Source organism: Colletotrichum godetiae (assembly GCF_030913485.1).
Source record: "Colletotrichum godetiae strain CBS 193.32 chromosome Unknown BDP55scaffold_16, whole genome shotgun sequence".
Classification (NCBI taxonomy): Eukaryota; Fungi; Ascomycota; class Sordariomycetes; order Glomerellales; family Glomerellaceae; genus Colletotrichum; species Colletotrichum godetiae.
This window is the reverse complement of record NW_026851264.1, coordinates 107,814-125,543: the sequence shown is the minus strand read 5'-3', so window position 1 is coordinate 125,543 and position 17,730 is coordinate 107,814. Positions and strand designations below refer to the sequence as shown.

At 56.0% G+C, this 17,730-nt stretch overlaps 8 protein-coding genes across 8 annotated transcripts; 5 read left to right on the top strand and 3 right to left on the bottom strand.

The window, feature by feature from the left end:
* Positions 1-1,325: 1,325 nt before the first annotated feature.
* On the top strand, positions 1,326-2,516 carry BDP55DRAFT_727534 (concanavalin A-like lectin/glucanase domain-containing protein; the record flags this gene model as incomplete). The annotated part of the gene is made up of 1 exon (XM_060579320.1): positions 1,326-2,516. The coding sequence occupies one exon, from the start codon at positions 1,326-1,328 to the stop codon at positions 2,514-2,516; it is 1,191 nt and encodes a 396-aa protein (XP_060430722.1).
* A 406-nt stretch (positions 2,517-2,922) lies between these two features.
* BDP55DRAFT_98648 (tyrosine phosphatase-like protein) lies at positions 2,923-4,113 on the top strand. Its single transcript, XM_060581348.1, has 3 exons — positions 2,923-3,274; positions 3,409-3,759; positions 3,844-4,113. Exons 1-3 carry the CDS (start codon positions 3,043-3,045, stop codon positions 3,936-3,938), a joined length of 678 nt encoding a protein of 225 aa, XP_060430721.1. The 5' UTR covers positions 2,923-3,042; the 3' UTR covers positions 3,939-4,113.
* Positions 4,114-4,125: 12 nt separating this feature from the next.
* On the bottom strand, positions 4,126-5,737 carry BDP55DRAFT_608252 (uncharacterized protein; the record flags this gene model as incomplete). Its single annotated transcript, XM_060571133.1, has 4 exons — positions 5,482-5,737; positions 5,271-5,428; positions 4,371-5,209; positions 4,126-4,277 (listed from the first exon to the last, which is right to left on the bottom strand). Exons 1-4 carry the CDS (start codon positions 5,521-5,523, stop codon positions 4,126-4,128), a joined length of 1,191 nt encoding a protein of 396 aa, XP_060430720.1. The 5' UTR covers positions 5,524-5,737.
* A 436-nt stretch (positions 5,738-6,173) lies between these two features.
* On the top strand, positions 6,174-7,091 carry BDP55DRAFT_509440 (heterokaryon incompatibility protein-domain-containing protein; the record flags this gene model as incomplete). The annotated part of the gene is made up of 1 exon (XM_060567698.1): positions 6,174-7,091. A coding segment is annotated over one exon (918 nt), but the record flags the coding sequence as incomplete, so codon positions are not given.
* Positions 7,092-8,747: 1,656 nt separating this feature from the next.
* BDP55DRAFT_98658 (2OG-Fe(II) oxygenase) lies at positions 8,748-10,156 on the bottom strand. Its single transcript, XM_060581349.1, has 3 exons — positions 9,940-10,156; positions 9,028-9,872; positions 8,748-8,969 (listed from the first exon to the last, which is right to left on the bottom strand). The coding sequence occupies exons 1-3, from the start codon at positions 9,979-9,981 to the stop codon at positions 8,837-8,839; spliced, it is 1,020 nt and encodes a 339-aa protein (XP_060430718.1). The 5' UTR covers positions 9,982-10,156; the 3' UTR covers positions 8,748-8,836.
* Positions 10,157-10,720: 564 nt separating this feature from the next.
* BDP55DRAFT_660542 (amidohydrolase) lies at positions 10,721-12,374 on the top strand. The gene is made up of 2 exons (XM_060574641.1): positions 10,721-10,906; positions 10,971-12,374. The coding sequence occupies exon 2, from the start codon at positions 11,067-11,069 to the stop codon at positions 12,201-12,203; it is 1,137 nt and encodes a 378-aa protein (XP_060430717.1). The 5' UTR covers positions 10,721-10,906; positions 10,971-11,066; the 3' UTR covers positions 12,204-12,374.
* A 185-nt stretch (positions 12,375-12,559) lies between these two features.
* Positions 12,560-14,992, top strand: BDP55DRAFT_550195 (pseudouridine synthase; the record flags this gene model as incomplete). Its single annotated transcript, XM_060568997.1, has 2 exons — positions 12,560-12,669; positions 12,721-14,992. The coding sequence occupies 2 exons, from the start codon at positions 12,560-12,562 to the stop codon at positions 14,990-14,992; spliced, it is 2,382 nt and encodes a 793-aa protein (XP_060430716.1).
* A 693-nt stretch (positions 14,993-15,685) lies between these two features.
* Positions 15,686-17,430, bottom strand: BDP55DRAFT_550116 (kinase-like domain-containing protein; the record flags this gene model as incomplete). The annotated part of the gene is made up of 4 exons (XM_060568989.1): positions 15,686-15,821; positions 15,874-16,535; positions 16,588-17,310; positions 17,380-17,430. 4 exons carry the CDS (start codon positions 17,428-17,430, stop codon positions 15,686-15,688), a joined length of 1,572 nt encoding a protein of 523 aa, XP_060430715.1.
* Between the last annotated feature and the right edge of the window lie 300 nt (positions 17,431-17,730).

Genomic DNA, 17,730 nt, shown 5'->3' with positions numbered 1-17,730 from the left:
ATCGAGGGTGTAAGGAATAATTCAGCCCTGTACTCTGCAGAAGTCCATGGGTCATGTTGGTGTGACCGGGGTAACCAGAAACAAACACCTGATAGGACAATGTTGTGGGGGACGTCTTCACATGTTCCCGGTCATGTAATGCAAGTCTGCCTTACAGGATACAGATCCATACTCGAAGAAGTTGAGGCACTTTTTTTCTCTTTTCGCACTGACCTCACGGGGTAAAAGCAGAGCGCTAGTTCCTTTCATTTCATGTTTCCATCCTCCCCCGATACAACATCGGCCCTACGTTAGCTGCGAAGAAACATCGTATTCCACGAACCATCCGACCACCACTCGGCCCGCCAACGCAACGTCCCAATAGATCCAGGACAACCAGCAGGCCTCCTTGAGGTTTCTTTATGGCCACAAATAGCACACACAAGCTTGAAGCATGGCCACGGCCGCCGCCACGGTGCCATCGTTCGTCTTCCCGCTTGCCTAGAAGTCTAGAGCGGTCACGGCCATCTCCTCCAACCAACAACGCTAACGACACAGAAACCAAAGGCGACGGCCGCCGCATCCGGACAGGTTAAGGGTGTCATTACCCAACCCAAGACCCCGTTTTGGGTCAAGTCTCTCTTTTCAGATCATCACCGTCGCCTAGCCTTCCCGCTCAGTCCCTGACGAGGGATCGCTCTCTCCAGCTTTCCTGTCGTGGTCCACCGGGGGAGGCCGCCCCCGATCATACCTATGTTGCCTACGGATACTCTGTGCTACCCCAAACCTGCGCCGCCGTCGCAGTCCCTGCAGATGATGGACTGGAACTTTCCCAGGACGTTTTTTATCAAATCTTTGGCGGTCTTACCTTTCGGTGCCCAGTGGCGCCACTAGCATCGTCAGGAGAACCCGTCGCCGTTTCCGTGAAGGATCGGTCGCTTTGCTCTTGAACAATTTGAATTAGGTTCTGATCCACGTTCTCAGTCTCTCTCTCTCTCCACCTTCTGGAAACCTCGATCCGGGGGCTGCCATCCCTCGGGTGAGGCGAGGGTTTGGCCATCTAGTGGCTGGACTGGGCATCCGGAAGGGAAAGAAACACTCGCGCACGCACGATCCCGTCTCACATTCCGGTGCACCGTGGCAGGGGACAACCTCCAAAGCGACGTCGCCTTTGACTACGAGGTGTGGAAGACAAGCACTCGGACAATTTGTCGATCACTCTTTCGATAAAATCGTCCCATATCCCGCCCTCCCTGCGTTCTGCCTCCCCCAGATTATCGATTGCATTCCTTGACAGAGCCGCATCCACAACGCCAAGCCACACACGGACAAGCAGCAGTGGAATCATGTCTTTCAGACGGGCACCTCTCGTGAGCCTCGCTCTCACGCTGTTGCCGTTGGTAGTGGCTGACGACCACCCCTACGTCGCCGATTCAGTGTGCGACTGCTACTTGACCAACTCATCAGAGAGCTATTTCAGCAACCATTTGTTCTTTGACTTCCGCAACCTCGGCCAATACGCCGGGGTCCCAGATGCCCTCACCGACTGGGATGCGAGTGCCAACGCAAACACAACGTCCGACTATTTCAACTCGGACGCATGGGGCGCGATATGGGGTATCCAGAACTGGAACAACACGGACCGCAAGGGGAAAGACGGCAACGATGCCACAGTCAACATGGTCAACTCGCCCAACAACATTTACATTGAAAAGAACAACGACAAGGACGCGACCTCGGACACCTTTATGAGCATGCGTACCGTCCGCTTCGAAGACTTCCAGTCCTCGGCCGAGATGGAGTCCGTCTCCATGGGCTACCACTTCGTCTCGGTCCGCATGCTCGCCCGCACCCTCGGCGACCCGGGCGCCTGCACGGCGCTCTTCACCTACCGCGAGGCCGACAAGTACGCCGACGTGCAGGAGGCCGACATTGAGGTGCTGACCAAGGACCCGGACGACCGCATCCAGTACACCAACCAGCCGTCATTCGACTCGAGCGGCAACACGATTGACAAGTCGACGCAGAACGGCACAATGCCCCGGGGCACCTCGTGGCGCGACTGGGCCGTCCACCGCCTCGACTGGGACGCAAAGGACAGCACCTGGCTCGTCGACGGGTCCGAGACGTCGAGCATCGCCTTCCAGGTGCCTCGCGACCCCAGCCGTGTCATGCTCAACTCGTGGAGCGACGGCGGGTCGTGGTCTGGCGTCATGGAGGTCGGGCACTCGGCCGTCATGCAGATTCAGTGGATCGAAATGGTATTTAATTCCACGGAATCGTCTTCGAAGCGCGATGTTCTCGATAAGAGCTACCACCAGGCTGCTGGGCTCGGTCCCAGGGGTCACCTGGACCGCCGCCGCGGCGAGGGCAAGTGCCAGATTGTGTGCAGTATCGATTCGTCCGCCACCGTTGGCGAAGCTGTGATGCTGCACAATGGTACGGCGCCGGGCCAGCTTTTGGGACAGTCGAGCGCCATGGCTTTCTGGGTGCCTGTGGCGTTGATGTCGGCCATGTTTTACCAGTTGTGGGCGTGATGTTGATTCACAGACATGGGGCGTTTACATCTGATTTATGCCAGCATAGCAGCGGGGTTTAAACATGGGATTTATTACATAGTATACAATGATATACATTTTGAAGCTTATTCGGGTCAGCATATGCTCATCGCGAATCCCTTGACGTAGGTGCCATGTGTTTGGGAAAGTCAGTCGGGAGCTTTGGGGTGGTCGGATCAAGCAATCCAGAGCTTGACCCCTGTAAACCAGCACCAACGCGCGCCGCGACGTGCCTTGTACAGTGGGACGACCCCAGTACACCCATGCCACCCACCAGGGCAGGCAGGTGCAGGATGTGCCTCGGTCCCAATTGGATGTGGGATAATTCGATGGAACCCTTGGCTGCAGCTCAACCTCCCTCTCAACAATCTTTCCCAAAAGGCATCCATCTGCAAAATACCCTCTCGCCATCATCACCGGCACAAACGATTAAACCTCCCACAGCATCGCACACACACCCGAAAGCTCAAACAGCCAGTTCCAAATCGCACGCACACAAGCAACAATGGCCGACAGCGCAGGAGTCCCGAAGCCGCAACGGCGACCGTCCTCCCCGCTCAAGAACGGCTACCTCATCGCCTACAACTTCGTCTCCGCCGTCGCCTGGGCCACCGTCCTCGGCCGCACCGTCGCGCTCTTTGCCCTCCGCGGTCCGCATTTCGTTCATCTCGGCGTTGGCGACTGGACGCGGTGGACGCAGAGTATGGCTGCCATGGAGGTTCTGCACGCTTTGCTCGGTTCGTTTGGACTCCCTCCCTACACTCTTGACTTCTACTTTTGTCTTCTCCCCGTTCTACCTGAACCGGAGGGGACAGCAGAGGAGAGGAATCAACCCATGGAATACAAGGCTAACATATCATGTCTCTCACAGGCGTCGTCCGCGCCCCCGTCTTCACAACCGTAATGCAAGTCCTCTCCCGCTTCGTCCTCGTCTGGGGCGTCGTCTACCCGTTCCCCTACCTCGCCCGCAGCCCGTGGTACTCGTCCATGCTCCTCGCCTGGAGCGTCACCGAGGTGATTCGCTATTCGTACTTCGCCCTCACACTCAGCGGGTTCCAGCCCAAGTTCTTGACGTGGCTGCGGTATAACACGTTCTTCGTGCTGTACCCCATCGGCATCACGAGCGAGTGCGTCTTGATTTACTACGCTGCTGCGCCGGCTAGGCAGTTTGGGGAGTTGGCGCCGTGGGTTTCGTATGCTATTCTTGCTGTTTATGTTCCTGGTATGTTGCCTTTTCTGTTTCCATTTGCGCACGCCCTTGTTTTATGGGTGTGAACTTGAGGAGGGAGTGCTGACGATGGAATAGGATCGTATATTCTTTACACGTACATGATGAAGCAGAGAAGCAAAGTCATGCGCAACTTGAAGGCCGAGGAGGCGGGCCGCTCCAAGACGCAGTAATTCTTTCAACTCTAGAAATGAAGGGCGTGAAATCCAAAATTTAGGTGGGGTATAAGGACTATATAATGGTCGGGGGTATGGTATGGTTATAGACAAAAACAGAAGAGGACGGGCGTATACAAAAATTCGTCCACACTCTAGCAGCCGTAATAATAGAGAAAAAAGGGAAAGATCACGGTCTAAGGTCTTAAGCGGTAGCACTCTCGCCCGCCTCCTTGATGGCGAGCTTGTCTTCCTCGCTGGACTCGTACCACTCGTTTCGCGTCCACTGGGCGATGAGATTTGCCGCGTCCTCCTTGAGTTTATCGTACCCCGGGTTCATCTTGGGCTCGAACATGTCTAGACAAGTTCAGTCAGCAAACCCTGAACAGCTTCCAGCCAATTGCCCTAGAAACAGTGGATTCGTCAGTAAAAAAAGGGGTATTAACTCACTCATATGCGCCTGCGTCTCCTCCGTAGCTACATCATTCACAGCCTGCCTCCACATGCCCCCATTATCCCGCTTCGGCAGGTTACAAAACGTCCGGTCCCGACCCAACACCGTGCCGACGACGCTGACCTCCTTCGAGCCGGCCGCTTTCCCGAGGCGGGTGTACAAATTCGCGAAGCCGACATCGAGCTCCTTGTTGAGCTTGACCATGTACTGCACCCTCTTCTGCAGCTCCGCGCCCTTTGCGAGACACCCGACAAACTCGAGGTGCGACGTCGCCCAGCTCAAGCCCTGGGTGATGTGTTCGCGGTTGTAGTAGGCCGCGCCGGCGCTCGCTGCTACTGCGGCGGCGGAGCCTGCCACCATTGCAATTTTGCCCCATCCCCATCCTCCTTGCTGTGAGGAATTTGCTGCTGGCGGGGCGGGAAGAGCGGCGACGGGGGCCTTATTTCTAGATGGCGAGGTAGCTTGTTTCGCGCCCCAGAGCGCGGTGCCGAGCCCGCTGAGCTGCGTCATGGCAGCGTTGGCGGTGTTGTAGTGGCCCTCTGCGCCGTGGGCGACGACGCCGGGGGAGATGCCTAGGTATGGCGTGTCGAAGGCGATGACACCCTGGATGTAGGGGAACATGAGGCTGTTGAAGGTGGCGGAGGAGGAGTCGAGCTCGGGCTTCTCGACGCCGTCTTCTGAGTAGATTGGCTTTTCCGAGGTGAGGCCTATTACGGTCTCGGCGGCGACGATGCCGCCCATGGAGTGGCCTGCTAGGACGACGCGGACGGAGGGGTCTACCGTTGGTGAGGGGGTGTTGTTTGCGACTTCTAGATCGATGACTTTTTCCAGGAGCCTAGGTGGGGTGTGTCAGCTGGCTTGTCTGATGGCCGGCTGGGATGGCGATGGGAACTTACCAGTCTCGGAAGCGGCTCACGCATTCGCCTAGGTCGCCGCGCGTCTCATATTTGGGATATACGAGGACGTTTACGTTGATCTTTGGGAGGAGGGCGGCGAGGTCTGCTCGGAGTTGTGCTGTGAAGCCCTCTTTGTCGCCAAAGGTGTCGTCACCTCCCTGCGGATATGTTAGAAATCGGAAATCATTAAGAAGGGCATGGAGCTACGTACTTTGAAACCGTGGATGAACACTATGAGTAATGTCTTCTTCATATTGTGGTTTTGTTACTAAGTTAGATGAATGAGAAAGACGATTGTGAGCAGCTTTGCGATGTCGTTGATGAGCTGGAGCTTGGAGCTTGACGTTTGTGCACAGTGTTGAGACAGTGCGCGTGCTCATCATAGGTACCTTTAGTGCCCCGCCTCGCCACCCCACCACATGTGACAACATCCCTTGGGAGAAGCAACATCGACTGGTACACGGAACAACTGAACTTTCCATATGACCTCCGCAGTGCCACGGGGCGATTTCTCATTAGAACCTCTATCAAAGAACCTCTATCAAGTGATTTTTTGCCAAAAACTCAGCACGGCCAGCCTTTTTGTCTTCAATCTCCTAGCTTTAATTCGAAGCCTGTCGCGTTGGAAGTGCTCATTGGTTCGCAGATATGCAGGCAACCATGCTTGCGAGCTGCGAGCTGCGAGCTGCATGCTATCGCGCGGGGGTTTGGTCCAACACAGGATCATCGGCGGCTACGGAGTAGATGGATAGGCTCATGTTGTTATCAGTCTCTTTCGATGCATAGCACCCTATTGATATACTCTCTGCCTACTCGCAACTCTCTGTCAACACACAAATCTCTGCCGACGCGCAGTCTTCTGTCGACTCGTGAACTACCATCAATACGCTCATCTGTGAAAATATGCGACTTCTGAACGTCGAAACGAGAAAGCTACGAGAATTCGTTATTAGTGTACCGGAATATGCAATATTGTCCCATACCTGGGGCGACGACGAGGTCACCTTTCAAGACCTCGACTGTCCTGACCACACCAAGAAGCGAGGCTACACCAAGATCGACGGTTTCTGCTGCCTAGCAGCCAAAAACGGCTTCGAATGGGTCTGGGTTGACACCTGCTGCATCGACAAGACGAGCAGCGCTGAGCTCTCCGAGGCTATCAACTCCATGTATCGGTGGTACAAAGACTCTCAGATTTGCTATGCCTACCTCGAAGACATCCAGCCAGACGACGATCTGAACGGTTTCGACAGGCAATTTGGCAACAGTCGGTGGTTCACGAGAGGATGGACTCTGCAGGAGCTGCTTGCCCCCCCGGCTGTCTCTTTCTTCAATGCTGCCTGGAAGGAACTTGGTACACGTTCTTCATTGGCGCGCGAGATCGGATCCATCACCAGTATACCGACCGACTTTCTGAGAGACCGTCACGTTCACAGAGCCAAGGTCGCTGAGCGGATGTCGTGGGCCGCTCGGCGGCAAACTACGAGGGTGGAGGACAGAGCATACTCTCTCCTAGGTATATTCGATGTGAACATGCCACTGCTCTATGGCGAGGCGGAGAAGGCATTTGAGAGACTGCAGATCGAGGTTATGAGACAGTCATCTGACGATTCGATACTCGCGTGGTCATTGACGCACGAGCTTCAGTCGCTCAAGTCCCTTGATGATCCAAACATCTCTAACGCATCAACGATACCTGCGTTGGCCTCGAGCCCTGGAGACTTTGTTGGGTGGGTTGATACTCAGACCGAGGGTTTCTACGAACGAACAAGCTCAATCATGGAGATGACAAACCGCGGTCTGCGTGTCGCGCTTCCTGTCGTCACAGACGGGTTTTATTCATATGGTGTGCTCAACTGTATGATGGACAGTACATTCGACAGGATTCTTGCCGTGAGACTGGTTCATACCGGCGTTGCTGGTGAATATGCCAGTAAGGGTCTAGTCTCTTTGTCCTGGCAAATTGTAGAGAAATGTCGGAAATTGACTACCGTTCACATTGACAGGCGATGCCGTTCGCAGCTTCAGCAGCGTCGAATACTTTGGCACAAACAATTTGCAGGTGGAATGTTCCGTTTTGGAATGGTCCGTATTCAACACCCGGAAAGCTGCCCCGAACACTTGGTGGGCGTTTTCCCAAAGCGTGCCTACCAGAAGGAATGGAACTCCCTCATTTCATGGCAACCTGGTGGTAATTTTAGCAGCTGGGAACGCACTCTCCTTCATTTCAAGCAAGATCCGACGGATGAAAAGCCTGATGGTGGCAGTCATAAGGATGGCTTCGTCGTTGTCCTAGACCCAAGAAGTCCGCTCAGTACCTTCTTCTCTCTCGAGATGGAACCTCCTCCATTGGTCTGCTACACCCTACCAATGCCAGAAGGAGAGACACTGGAACGTCTCATGTCAGTCGAGAAATATACATCTTCTGAGCCTCTACTTCCCGACAAGCATCGAGACTTATCAAAGTTCCGAAATAGGTTCTCACTCAAAGCTGGCGTTCCCCGGGCCAAGATTGAACGAGTAAACTTTCTCGGTCAGGAACAGTTCCTCGTCAAAATTTTCTACACCAAGCCGTTGGCCGAATACGTCAGGTCCATCACGAATCTGCGCTCGCTCTTAGGATCACGATGGCGTGGTAGCTTCCGCCGCCGTCCCTTATTCTTCGGGATCGATCTCCTTCTCGGTCTGATCCCCATCGTCGCCTGGTGGCTAAACAGAAAGAGACGTCCCATCAGAAGTAGCTGGAATGAAACAGCCACGTGTGGTGGTCTAGCGTTTTCCCTTTGCCTTCTTCGCCACAAAGCCGAAGTTGCTCTTAGGACCTTGGGGACAGGTCATGCCTATCCCGCGGCGGTGCGAAAGAAGATGAGACAAGAAGACGCTGGCTTTTATTATATGGTGGTGTACTTGCCCTTTGCCATTTGGTTCCCCGTTTCAATGTACACCTTGTTCCCTCACTCTCGCAAGGAGGTCAAAGTCAACCCGCTGGTTTCGGTGTTTTGCTCGGTGGCGATTATTGCAACTGCGATGCGTGGACAAAAGTTTTTGTAGGATTAGACTCAGCAAGAGGCGACATAAGTATCTGAGCATTATAGGTGCAGTCATGCTGAGTTTGGACCACATCACTTGGTACACCATGTGGTGTCGTTTGGGGCGAGGTGAAGTAGTTTTGTTGCGGTATGCATGCAACTCAACAGCGCTGTAGCCACAATCATCTTCTACTTTTCTCAGTCTTGTCACAATGTTCCCGTTCACATTCGGCTAGAAAGGTGCGGTCTCTCTGCCAAACTTCAAGAGAATCACTCCATCAATTAGCCAGGACGGTTGAAAGCAGCCTATCCAGCTACTTCGAAGATGACTTTGGACATCTAGGTAAACGGCAGATCAAACTGGTCACCTATGGAGAGTGCGAGACTCCCTTGTCCTGATAGAAGATTAGTCGGAAGTTGTCGAGATCGAGACTGCGGGAAGCTCATGAAGGAACGTGATGCTAGAAATGTTGAGTAATTTAGTTCAGCTCGCTTCTAAATATTGACCACAGTTTAGGTATGCTGTCCTCTACCATACTAATACGTAGCCGTCAGCCTCTGCACGAGATACTGCCCGCTGTTGATACCATCGTATTTCTTCTCCGCCTCCGTTGCGTACGTCCCCGGGATAGCCTCGATATGACTCTTAAAGTTGGGGTTGCAAAAGTACCTATTCAGCATTGTCAGCACGTCAAAAGCCTCAAAAAATAGACAACACGGCCACTCACGCAATGCTGTACCGAGGAGGATATTCCGTCCCGTCCTCCGGCTTCCGCGGCGGCTCCACGACGCGGTGAATCGTGCTCTTGATAGTATCATTACTCCACCGCGCAAGTAAATCTCCAGCATTCACGACAACCGTCCCAGGAATCGGCGTGGCGTCCACGAACCGACCATTAGGGCTCCTCACCTGCAGGCCACCGCGATCGTCCTGGAACAACAGCGTAATAGACCCGTAATCACTGTGCTCTCCAGCACGCACCTGACCTGGGTTCACCTTGAAGACGTTGGGGTCGACGGAAGGGTAATGCAGTAGACGCAGCGTATTATCCCCAACGTCGGTATACCCATCAAAGAACCGCTCATCCTCCAACCCCATACCCACCGCAATGGCGCGCATCACCTCGACGTGCAGCGCCTTACACTGCCCAAAGAACTCGAGCATCTGCGTCTTGAACCCCGCAACGCGCTCGCCATCCCGCTCGACGGGCCACTGGTTCGGGTGGTCCGGCTCGCCGTCGCGGCCAATCTCAAAGCTCTCCTTGAGGTCCGGGTTCCCCGCGCGCACCTTTTCGATTTCCTCGTTGGTGGTGAGGTTGCTGACCTTTTCGCGGCCGGGGGCCGAGTAGCCGCGGTTGGCCTGCGGGGTTGTCCAGCCGAGGCCTTGCTTGACGGCTTCGTCCTGGGCGAAGAAGTCTGCTGATTTGGCAAAGGTGGCGGCGCGGAGGTCTTGGCTGATGGGGACGTTTTGGAGGTAGATGAAGCCTGCGTTTTGGAAGCCGTCGAGGACTTGTTTTGCTGTTTCCTTGCGCTTGGCGGCGTCGCCGTTGAGGAAGGCTGAGAAGTCGATGAGCTTGATCTTTGGTGTCAGTTGGTGATGCTTGAGGCGATTGGGATGTTGTGTCACTGATGTCACTCACGGGGATGAAGAGACCCTCCTTGTCTACTGCTGTAGCTGCCATGATGAGGTGCGGTTGCCTTTCACTAAGTTGAGAGATGATGGATGAGAGATTCAGAGGTGGACGTGTCAGTTGAAGCTTGGGAGCATCACATGTATCAGCGTGAGGTGTAATCTCGAGTAAGAAGTCACGATAAGGTTCGTTACTAAAATCCGTGCGGTACAGGTTCCGAGCGACTTATATCTATCCGTCGATTACGGTAGGTTGTCTAGGTACCTTGGCGGCGGCTCAGCCAACCAGAGGCCAAGCATTAACATCGTAAGTTAACAGCCAACCACCGGCGCCGTCTAATCAGTTCCGGACGGGGCCAGGCGTTCCCCCTTGTTGATCCCCGGCCAGAACGGGGCGTTACGGGAAGAAACATCAGAAGAAACCCTTTAACAAGACCGGCTGGGTCCGCGGGTGCACGAGTGGGAAGTTCATCGGAGAGCTCCTACACGTTATACTTATGTGTAAGCAGTACCTCATCATTGTCTCAGAGGGGGGGGGGGGGGGGAAAGTCTGACGATAAGAAGCCGGTGGTGCGTTACAGGCCGGCGCGCGGAAAGACGATTGGAGATAACGGCGGGGTAAAGTAGAAAGATAATCGACAAGGTCCTTGGAGACGCCCGCGTGTGGGGTTTTGTGAGGTATGCGGTGCATTGAGGCGCTTGCATATGAGGGGAACATGGATTGGAGGGGGAGCCAGGCGCTGCGGGTCGTGGCGACCTCATCACCTTCCTGGAAAGACGTAGTTTGTCGGGTAACTGGTACTTACTTTTTTAAAAGGAAGACGAGGGGCAACACCAGCTTTGCTTGCTCCTGGGAAAGTTTCCAACTTAGGGACTGACCACAACAACAAGATCATTTCCTTTTCCTGTTCCTGGCTTGCAGAAGACCTGAGCTGGAACCTCTCTCTATCTGAGCTGTTAGTGAGCCTCTTCATCTTGTAAGTCAACCTACCATCTTGAGTCTGGATCTCCAAAGCCGGACCACTGGCTAACATCAGGAAGACCAATCACCAAGATTGTACCTTGGGTCACCTCACCGCCAACTCCAAGTGAAGACGAAGGTAGTAAAGGGACACCATCTGCTCAGCCGATTTCACAATGGCCTCATCAACACCTATGACGGTGGTGGACATCCACACCCACATGTACCCCCCGTCCTACGTCAAGATCCTCGAATCTAGAACCACCATTCCCGTCGTGCGCAGCTTCCCGCAAACACCAGACCCGCGTCTCATCCTCCTGGCCTCGGAGGAACAAGCCCTGGATGAGGCCACCAAGGATCCTTCGGCGAAGCCTCCCGGCCGGCCGCTGACCTCCCACTACGCCTCGCTCGACCAAAAGGTCCATTTCATGGACACGCACAAGATCAACATCTCCGTCATCTCCTTGGCAAACCCGTGGCTCGACTTCATCGATGCCTCCGAATCCGGCGCCATGGCCAAGGGCGTCAACGAGGAATTCGACGGCATGTGCGCCGCGCACCCGGGCCGACTCTTCTTCTTCGCCGCTCTGCCCCTGACGGCACCCCTCGAGACCATCTTGGAGGCCATCAACCACGTCAAGTCCCTCAAGTACTGCCGCGGCATCATCCTCGGGACCTCGGGACTGGGCAAGGGCCTCGACGACCCGGAACTGCTGCCCATCTTCAAGGCTATCGCTGCTGCCCGCCTGACCATCTTCCTGCACCCGCACTACGGGCTGCCCAATGATGTCTGGGGCCCCAGGGCAAGCAACGAGTACGGCCACGTGCTGCCCCTGGCCCTGGGTTTCCCGATGGAGACCACCATCGCCGTGGCGCGCATGTACCTGGCCGGCGTGTTCGACGACGTGCGCGAGCTGCGTATGCTCTTGGCGCACAGCGGCGGCACGCTGCCCTTCTTGGCGGGACGAATTGAAAGCTGCATCATGCACGACGGGCAGCTGGTGCGCGAGGGCAAGGTCGGTAAGGGCCGGCGGACGATTTGGACTGTGCTCAAGGAACAGATCTACCTCGACGCCGTCATCTACTCAGAGGTTGGGTTGAAGGCGGCCATTGATGCCAGTGGGGCGGATAGGCTCATGTTCGGTACCGATCACCCCTTCTTCCCGCCGTTGACCTCTGATGAGCAGGGCGAGTGGGAGAGTGTGAGCATGAACGCTGATGCCGTTGCTGTGGCGGTGGGTGAGGGTAGTGACCAGGCCAAGGCCATTATGGGTGGCAATGCAATTGAGATTTTGAGACTGAAGGTGGATTGAGCAAGTAACTTTGGAATAAAAAGAAAAGAAACTTGAAAGTCATGAAAGCTGGTGACACATGGGAAAGCATTGAAAGTGAGCGAATCTCATATGAGAATTGGCCGAAGTGTATGAGTGAGGCTGACCGCCTTCCTGAAATGGCCATACATGGTGGGAGTTACGTACACCGCCTTCTATATTCTATCTCAACAACCACTTTCTGCCGGCGTTTACTGAAAATATGGCAATTGGCCCCGCGATGTAGCTTCATCCCGCATCTCATCCTTACATACGCAGGCTCATCAATTCATCCGAGTTTTGCCTCTCTTCCCTCGAGAATACAATCCAATATCAATTAGCTACCAATAAGGACCATAATGGTGGTTGAAGTCCGCCGCTCCAACGGCACGCGCCTCGATGCGTCCCTCGGCATCACTGAGCGCATCGCCCCGAGCATGGTCGCTTGGACTGGAGATATGCGCAAGAGGTAAGTTTTCTGGCCGCCTCATAATATTTCTTTATTAACACAACTTCTCAGATACACCGACTTCCAAGTCTACGAAATCAACAAAGATGGATCCGTCCTCCACCTCACAGAAACCCGCCTTCCCGCGCCGCCAAAGGAGAACACGCCGCCTCCACCAGCACCTACTCCTCCTGCTGCTCCCGTAGTGGAAGAGAAGAAGGAAGAGGAGCCGAAACCAGAAGAGCCATCGCAAGACGGAGAGGCCGTTGAGAAGCCTGCCGCTGTCATCCCTGAAGTCCCCGCCGAGGACATCGCTCTCATCGCCTCCCTCACAAATGCCGACTTCGCCAACCAGCTAGTGACCATCTACCAGACAATATCCGCCGACAAGACCGCCAAGACCGAGCCCGTCACATCCCCCGTGATGGACGACAAGGACAAGCGGTCCCAGCTCCACCAAAACGTCCGCCGCATCTTTAACTCCACCATCGACACCACCACCGATCCCACGGGCGCCATCGTCGCCAGAGTCCCTCCCCCTCGCGGAAAGGGCAAGGGTGTTCGCGGCGGCCGCGACAACAACCGTGAGAACAACAAGCAGAAGAAGAAGCAGCCCAAGGCTGTCGCACCCGGTGAGGGCGAGTACCTCCACTTCACCCTCTACAAGGAGAACCGCGATACCATGGACGCCCTACACCAAATTTCCAAAGCTCTCCGCATCAAACCCCAGGCCATCGGCACGGCAGGCACAAAAGACCGCCGCGCCGCCACCACGCAACGCTGCTCCGTCCGCGGCCAGCGCGCCGACGCCCTCCTCCGCGCCCGCCTGTTCGGCGTCACCGTCGGCGACTACCGCTACGCCCAGTCCCCCATCCACCTCGGCGCCCACAGGGGCAACGAGTTCGTCATCGCCCTCAAAGATTGCCTCGTCGCCGGTAACCCCGACCTCCCCCCGGCCGACCGCTCCTCCCAAATCCGCGCCTCCGTCGAGGCCGCCATGGCGAGCATGCACAACCCGGGCTGGATAAACTACTTCGGCCACCAGCGCTTCGGAACCCACGCCGTCGGCACCCACGAGGTAGGCCGCCTCCTCCTGCAAGGCGACTTTGAAGCCGCCGTCAACGCGATCCTCTACTACGACGAGGCCATTGCCCAACGCGCCCTCGCAGGCGAAGTCCCGGACCAAGGCCACGCCCGCGACGAGCTGAACCGCCACCGCGCCTGCAAGGTCTTCCGCGACGGCGGCTCCGCAGAGGAAGCCCTCTCCCACCTGCCCCGCCGCTTCTCCGCCGAGGCGTCCCTCATCCGCCACCTCGGCCGGTCCACCGCCCCGTCCCGACGAGACTTCATCGGTGCCCTCACGAGCATCACCCGCGGCCTGCGCAACATGTACCTCCACGCCTACCAATCCTACGTCTGGAACCACGCCGCAAGCCACCGCTGGCGCCTCCACGGCAAGACCGTAGTCGAAGGCGACCTCGTCCTCGACTCTCCCACCGCCGACGCAAATGCAGACGACGATCTCGACGACGCAGACTCCTCCTCCGCCCCAGCCCGCGCCCTCACCGCCGAAGAAGCCGCCTCGGGAACCTACACCATCCACGACATCGTCCTCCCTTCCCCAGGCCACGCCGTCGCCTACCCCACCAACGCCGTCGGCGACTTCTACAGCACCTTTATGCGCGACAACGGAAACCTCAACCCGCACGACATGCTCCGCCGCCACCGCGAATTCAGCCTGCCCGGCGCGTACCGCAAAGTCGTCGTGCGCTTCCTCTCGGAGCCTAGCTTCGAGGTCCGCGCGTACGAGGACGACGAGGAGCAGATGCACCCCACCGACATGGACCGTATCCGCGCCGCCGCCGGTGCTGGGCGTGGTGGGAAGAAGCGGGGCCGTCAGGAGGGAGAAGAGGCCGGCGAGGAGCAGGATGCGGCGAAGAAGGTCAAGACCGAGACCGTGTCGGATGCGGCAGTGGCAGTGGCCGTGGCGGGAACAGAGGGCGAGGCCAAGGCGGATGAGCTGATGCAAGATGCGCCAACGCAGACCGAGGAACCGAAGCAGCAGCCGGAAGCCACCAACGACTCAAACGGTACCCCCTCGTCCCCCGAAAAGACAAAGACGGCCGTCGTAGTCACCTTCCAGCTACCAAAGAGCGCCTATGCCACCGTCGCGCTGCGGGAGCTGATGGGCGTCGACGAGTCCGAGGTCGCTGCGGCTCCTTTGGCTGCCCCTGTCGCGGTGGCTGGTGATGCTACTACTACTGATGCTGCGGCCCCTACTCCTGTCATCACCGAGACTGCCGAGGTCACAGAGACTTCCGAGACTACGACTGCAGCATCATGAAATACCTCACAAAAGGAACGCATCCACAAGAACAGTACACAAAAACAAAGGCATCACCGGCTCAAAAGGCGATCTACTTGGCATGTAAATGGTTGTAGACTAGATACCCCCCTCGGAGAGAAGAGATTCGTTGAATCGAGCATATACATACAATGCCACCTGGAAGCCAGCCTTTCTCTCTCCCCAGCACACCTCAGTTTGATCCCTCGGCCATAAAGAAGAAAAAGTGTAAGCCCCCATCAGCATCGGCAGAATCTTTTTGTTTGTATTGCTCCAAACCGAACAGGCAATCGCTTGGACACACAATAATGCCTACAGTCTTCGCTGAATACCTGACCATGTCCAGGCACATGTCTGCCTCCGCTACATATATCCAGAAAGTAAATCTGACCCCCTGAAGGCGTAACATTGGCAATCCTGTGCCCGTATGCCCGTCGCTTATTAAATCATGAAAAATGGCCTCTCTCTTCCGCTTGCTTCATCGCTACAGAGTTGTCCCCCTTTGAACTTGGTTCTTTGTCCATGTCTCGCTTGTGGTGTGTGTTGACGCTTTCCTCGGTAGCTGTCATAATCCTCCCGCCAAGGAGCAACAATGTCCTTTAGCTGCTTTGCCATTCAAGTGTCGCCGTGTTTTCGCCGAATGGCACAATGTTACTGTGAGCGCATCGCCACGGCATTGTGACCATCAGCCAATCATTGCTTGGTATCCCAGCCCCAAACCTGAGCAAGGTACTTGGCCATGTTGACACGCTTCGCGCGCATTTCCACCATCCACGGATGCTCGAGCATCCGCCATGGGCTCGCTCTCCTGGTAGGTTCCTTCTCCAGGCTTTGGCCGGTCAGCAGATGATCGCACACTCGCTCAAACTCTTATCACTTACCAGCACTCGATGAAATACTTAAAGTTATCACTCCAGAAGATGTTGGCATCCGGCTCGTCCTTGAGCTTTGGTATCGGCTGCCGCACAATGTAGGTGAGTAGATCGATCAAGCCAGCTCGTGGCTGCATCTCTGTGCCGTCGGCCGGGAAGGGGAATCGATGTTGCGCCACTTCCAGCAGTGTCACGCCAGTCGACCACACGTCAGAGGTGATGGTGTAGGATTGACCGGTGATACGCTCCGGGGCCATGTAGTAGCTGGTTCCGATGAAGGTGTTGGCTTCTCCCTTGGTACCAAAGTCTCCTGAGACGCCAAAGTCGCATAGCTTCACGTCGCCATTCCTGCAAAGCAAAATATTGGATGGCTTGATGTCTCGGTGGATGATACGCATGCCGTGCAAGTACGTCAGTCCCCGCAGGACGCCCTCGGAAATCTTACCCAGGACTTTCTCACCCGTCCGGCCGCCGAGCTTCTTCACCTCCTTGTAAATACTGTCCAAGGAACCACCCTCGCAAAACTCCATGGCGATTGAGATCGTTCCCGTAGTCGAGTCCTCAAAGGCGCCATAGTAACGGCAAATATGCTCCGACGCGCACTCTTTGTTGAAGCCCAACTCACGCACAATCTGCTTCTTGACGTCGGGATCGGGATTTGTGGTAATGACCTGGGTATGTTAGTCTCCAATTTTTTCGGTATGGGGAATGAAGCGTTCGCACCTTGAGGGCGAATGTGGTCTTTCCACCTTTCAATTTGGCTTTTGTAACGGCTCCGCCAGCACCTTCGCCGAGACTGCCGAGCTCCTCAATCCGGTTTTCCATACTCGCAACCCTCCACGACTCGGAGTCGAGCTCCTCCACATCCAGCGTCCTGCCCCGCTCTAATGACAGCTTGTCAAAAGCTTCTAGACCCTGCAAACTGCCATCTCGCTCCATGCCGACACCGCCTTCGCTCCGCTCAGAGTAGATTGAGCCCACGGCGGACGATGGGTCGGGGGTTCCTTGAGGCCGTGCAAAGCCATATTGTGAGGCAAAGGACAGTGCCGAGTACTGAGAGCCAGCTGATGTAGGGTTGCTAGCTCGACCATCCAGAGGGCCGAAGCTTCCAGATCTCGAGTGTGCCGCACTGCTCTCGCTACCGCCGCTGGCAGATTGTCCTACGCCTCCCACGCGCGGTGGTTGCTCATACGGTGTTGACTGACTGCCCATGGGCGTAGCCAGGTGAAGGGTCGGGAGAGGTGGTCGTGAGTTTACGGGTTGTGGTGCTTGTCCGCCGACGGGTTTCGCATTTGGTGATGGGGGAATGGCGAGACCGAGTCTCGGTGTGCGGGCACCTCCGCCTCGGCCGCCGGGAATGGCAGGGCGAAGGAGGGGAACTGGCGAGTTCATCATGGGAACGGAACCAGGCGTGGACAGGGCGGGGGAGGGGACGCTGGGCGGCGCCTACGTGGAACAATTAGTACGGTTCGCGATAGAGGCCAGCTCGGGGACACATCATGCGAGCATGCTTACCTGGTGAGGAGGCTCCATGGTTTGAGGTTGTGAGGAATTCTGATCAGCCATGGTAGCGAGGGTAAGTAGGGCAGACCAGAACGATGTAGTTGGAGCTGGAGAGAGTTGTACCCCAGACTTAGGATGCCACAAAGTTGTCAAAAAGGGCCGAAGCCAAGCCAAACTACTTGACGAGTGTAGGTCGAGGTGTGACGACTGCAGCACTGGGCACGAGCAAAAACCAGAAACTAGCGTGGTCGAGTAGTTTCGTAGGAGGAGCTGACGTAGTATAGATGGGAGTTGGAGAGCGACGCTGTCGAGCGTTTGATCCTCTGGTTCGAGGCTGAGTAGATAATAATGCTATCGGGGCGT

Bases quoted from the DNA above. Each gene is read 5' to 3' on its own strand.
- BDP55DRAFT_98648 (XM_060581348.1), top strand. From the start codon at position 3,043: ATGGCCGACAGCGCAGGAGTCCCGAAGCCGCAACGGCGACCGTCCTCC. The intron at 3,275-3,408 runs GTTCGTTTGGAC...TGTCTCTCACAG, and splicing joins GGTTCTGCACGCTTTGCTCG to GCGTCGTCCGCGCCCCCGTC. The intron at 3,760-3,843 runs GTATGTTGCCTT...ACGATGGAATAG, and splicing joins TCTTGCTGTTTATGTTCCTG to GATCGTATATTCTTTACACG.
- BDP55DRAFT_98658 (XM_060581349.1), bottom strand. From the start codon at position 9,981: ATGGCAGCTACAGCAGTAGACAAGGAGGGTCTCTTCATCCCC. The intron at 9,873-9,939 runs GTGAGTGACATC...CCAAAGATCAAG, and splicing joins AGGAGGGTCTCTTCATCCCC to CTCATCGACTTCTCAGCCTT. The intron at 8,970-9,027 runs GTGAGTGGCCGT...AATGCTGAATAG, and splicing joins CCTCCTCGGTACAGCATTGC to GTACTTTTGCAACCCCAACT.
- BDP55DRAFT_660542 (XM_060574641.1), top strand. From the start codon at position 11,067: ATGGCCTCATCAACACCTATGACGGTGGTGGACATCCACACCCACATG.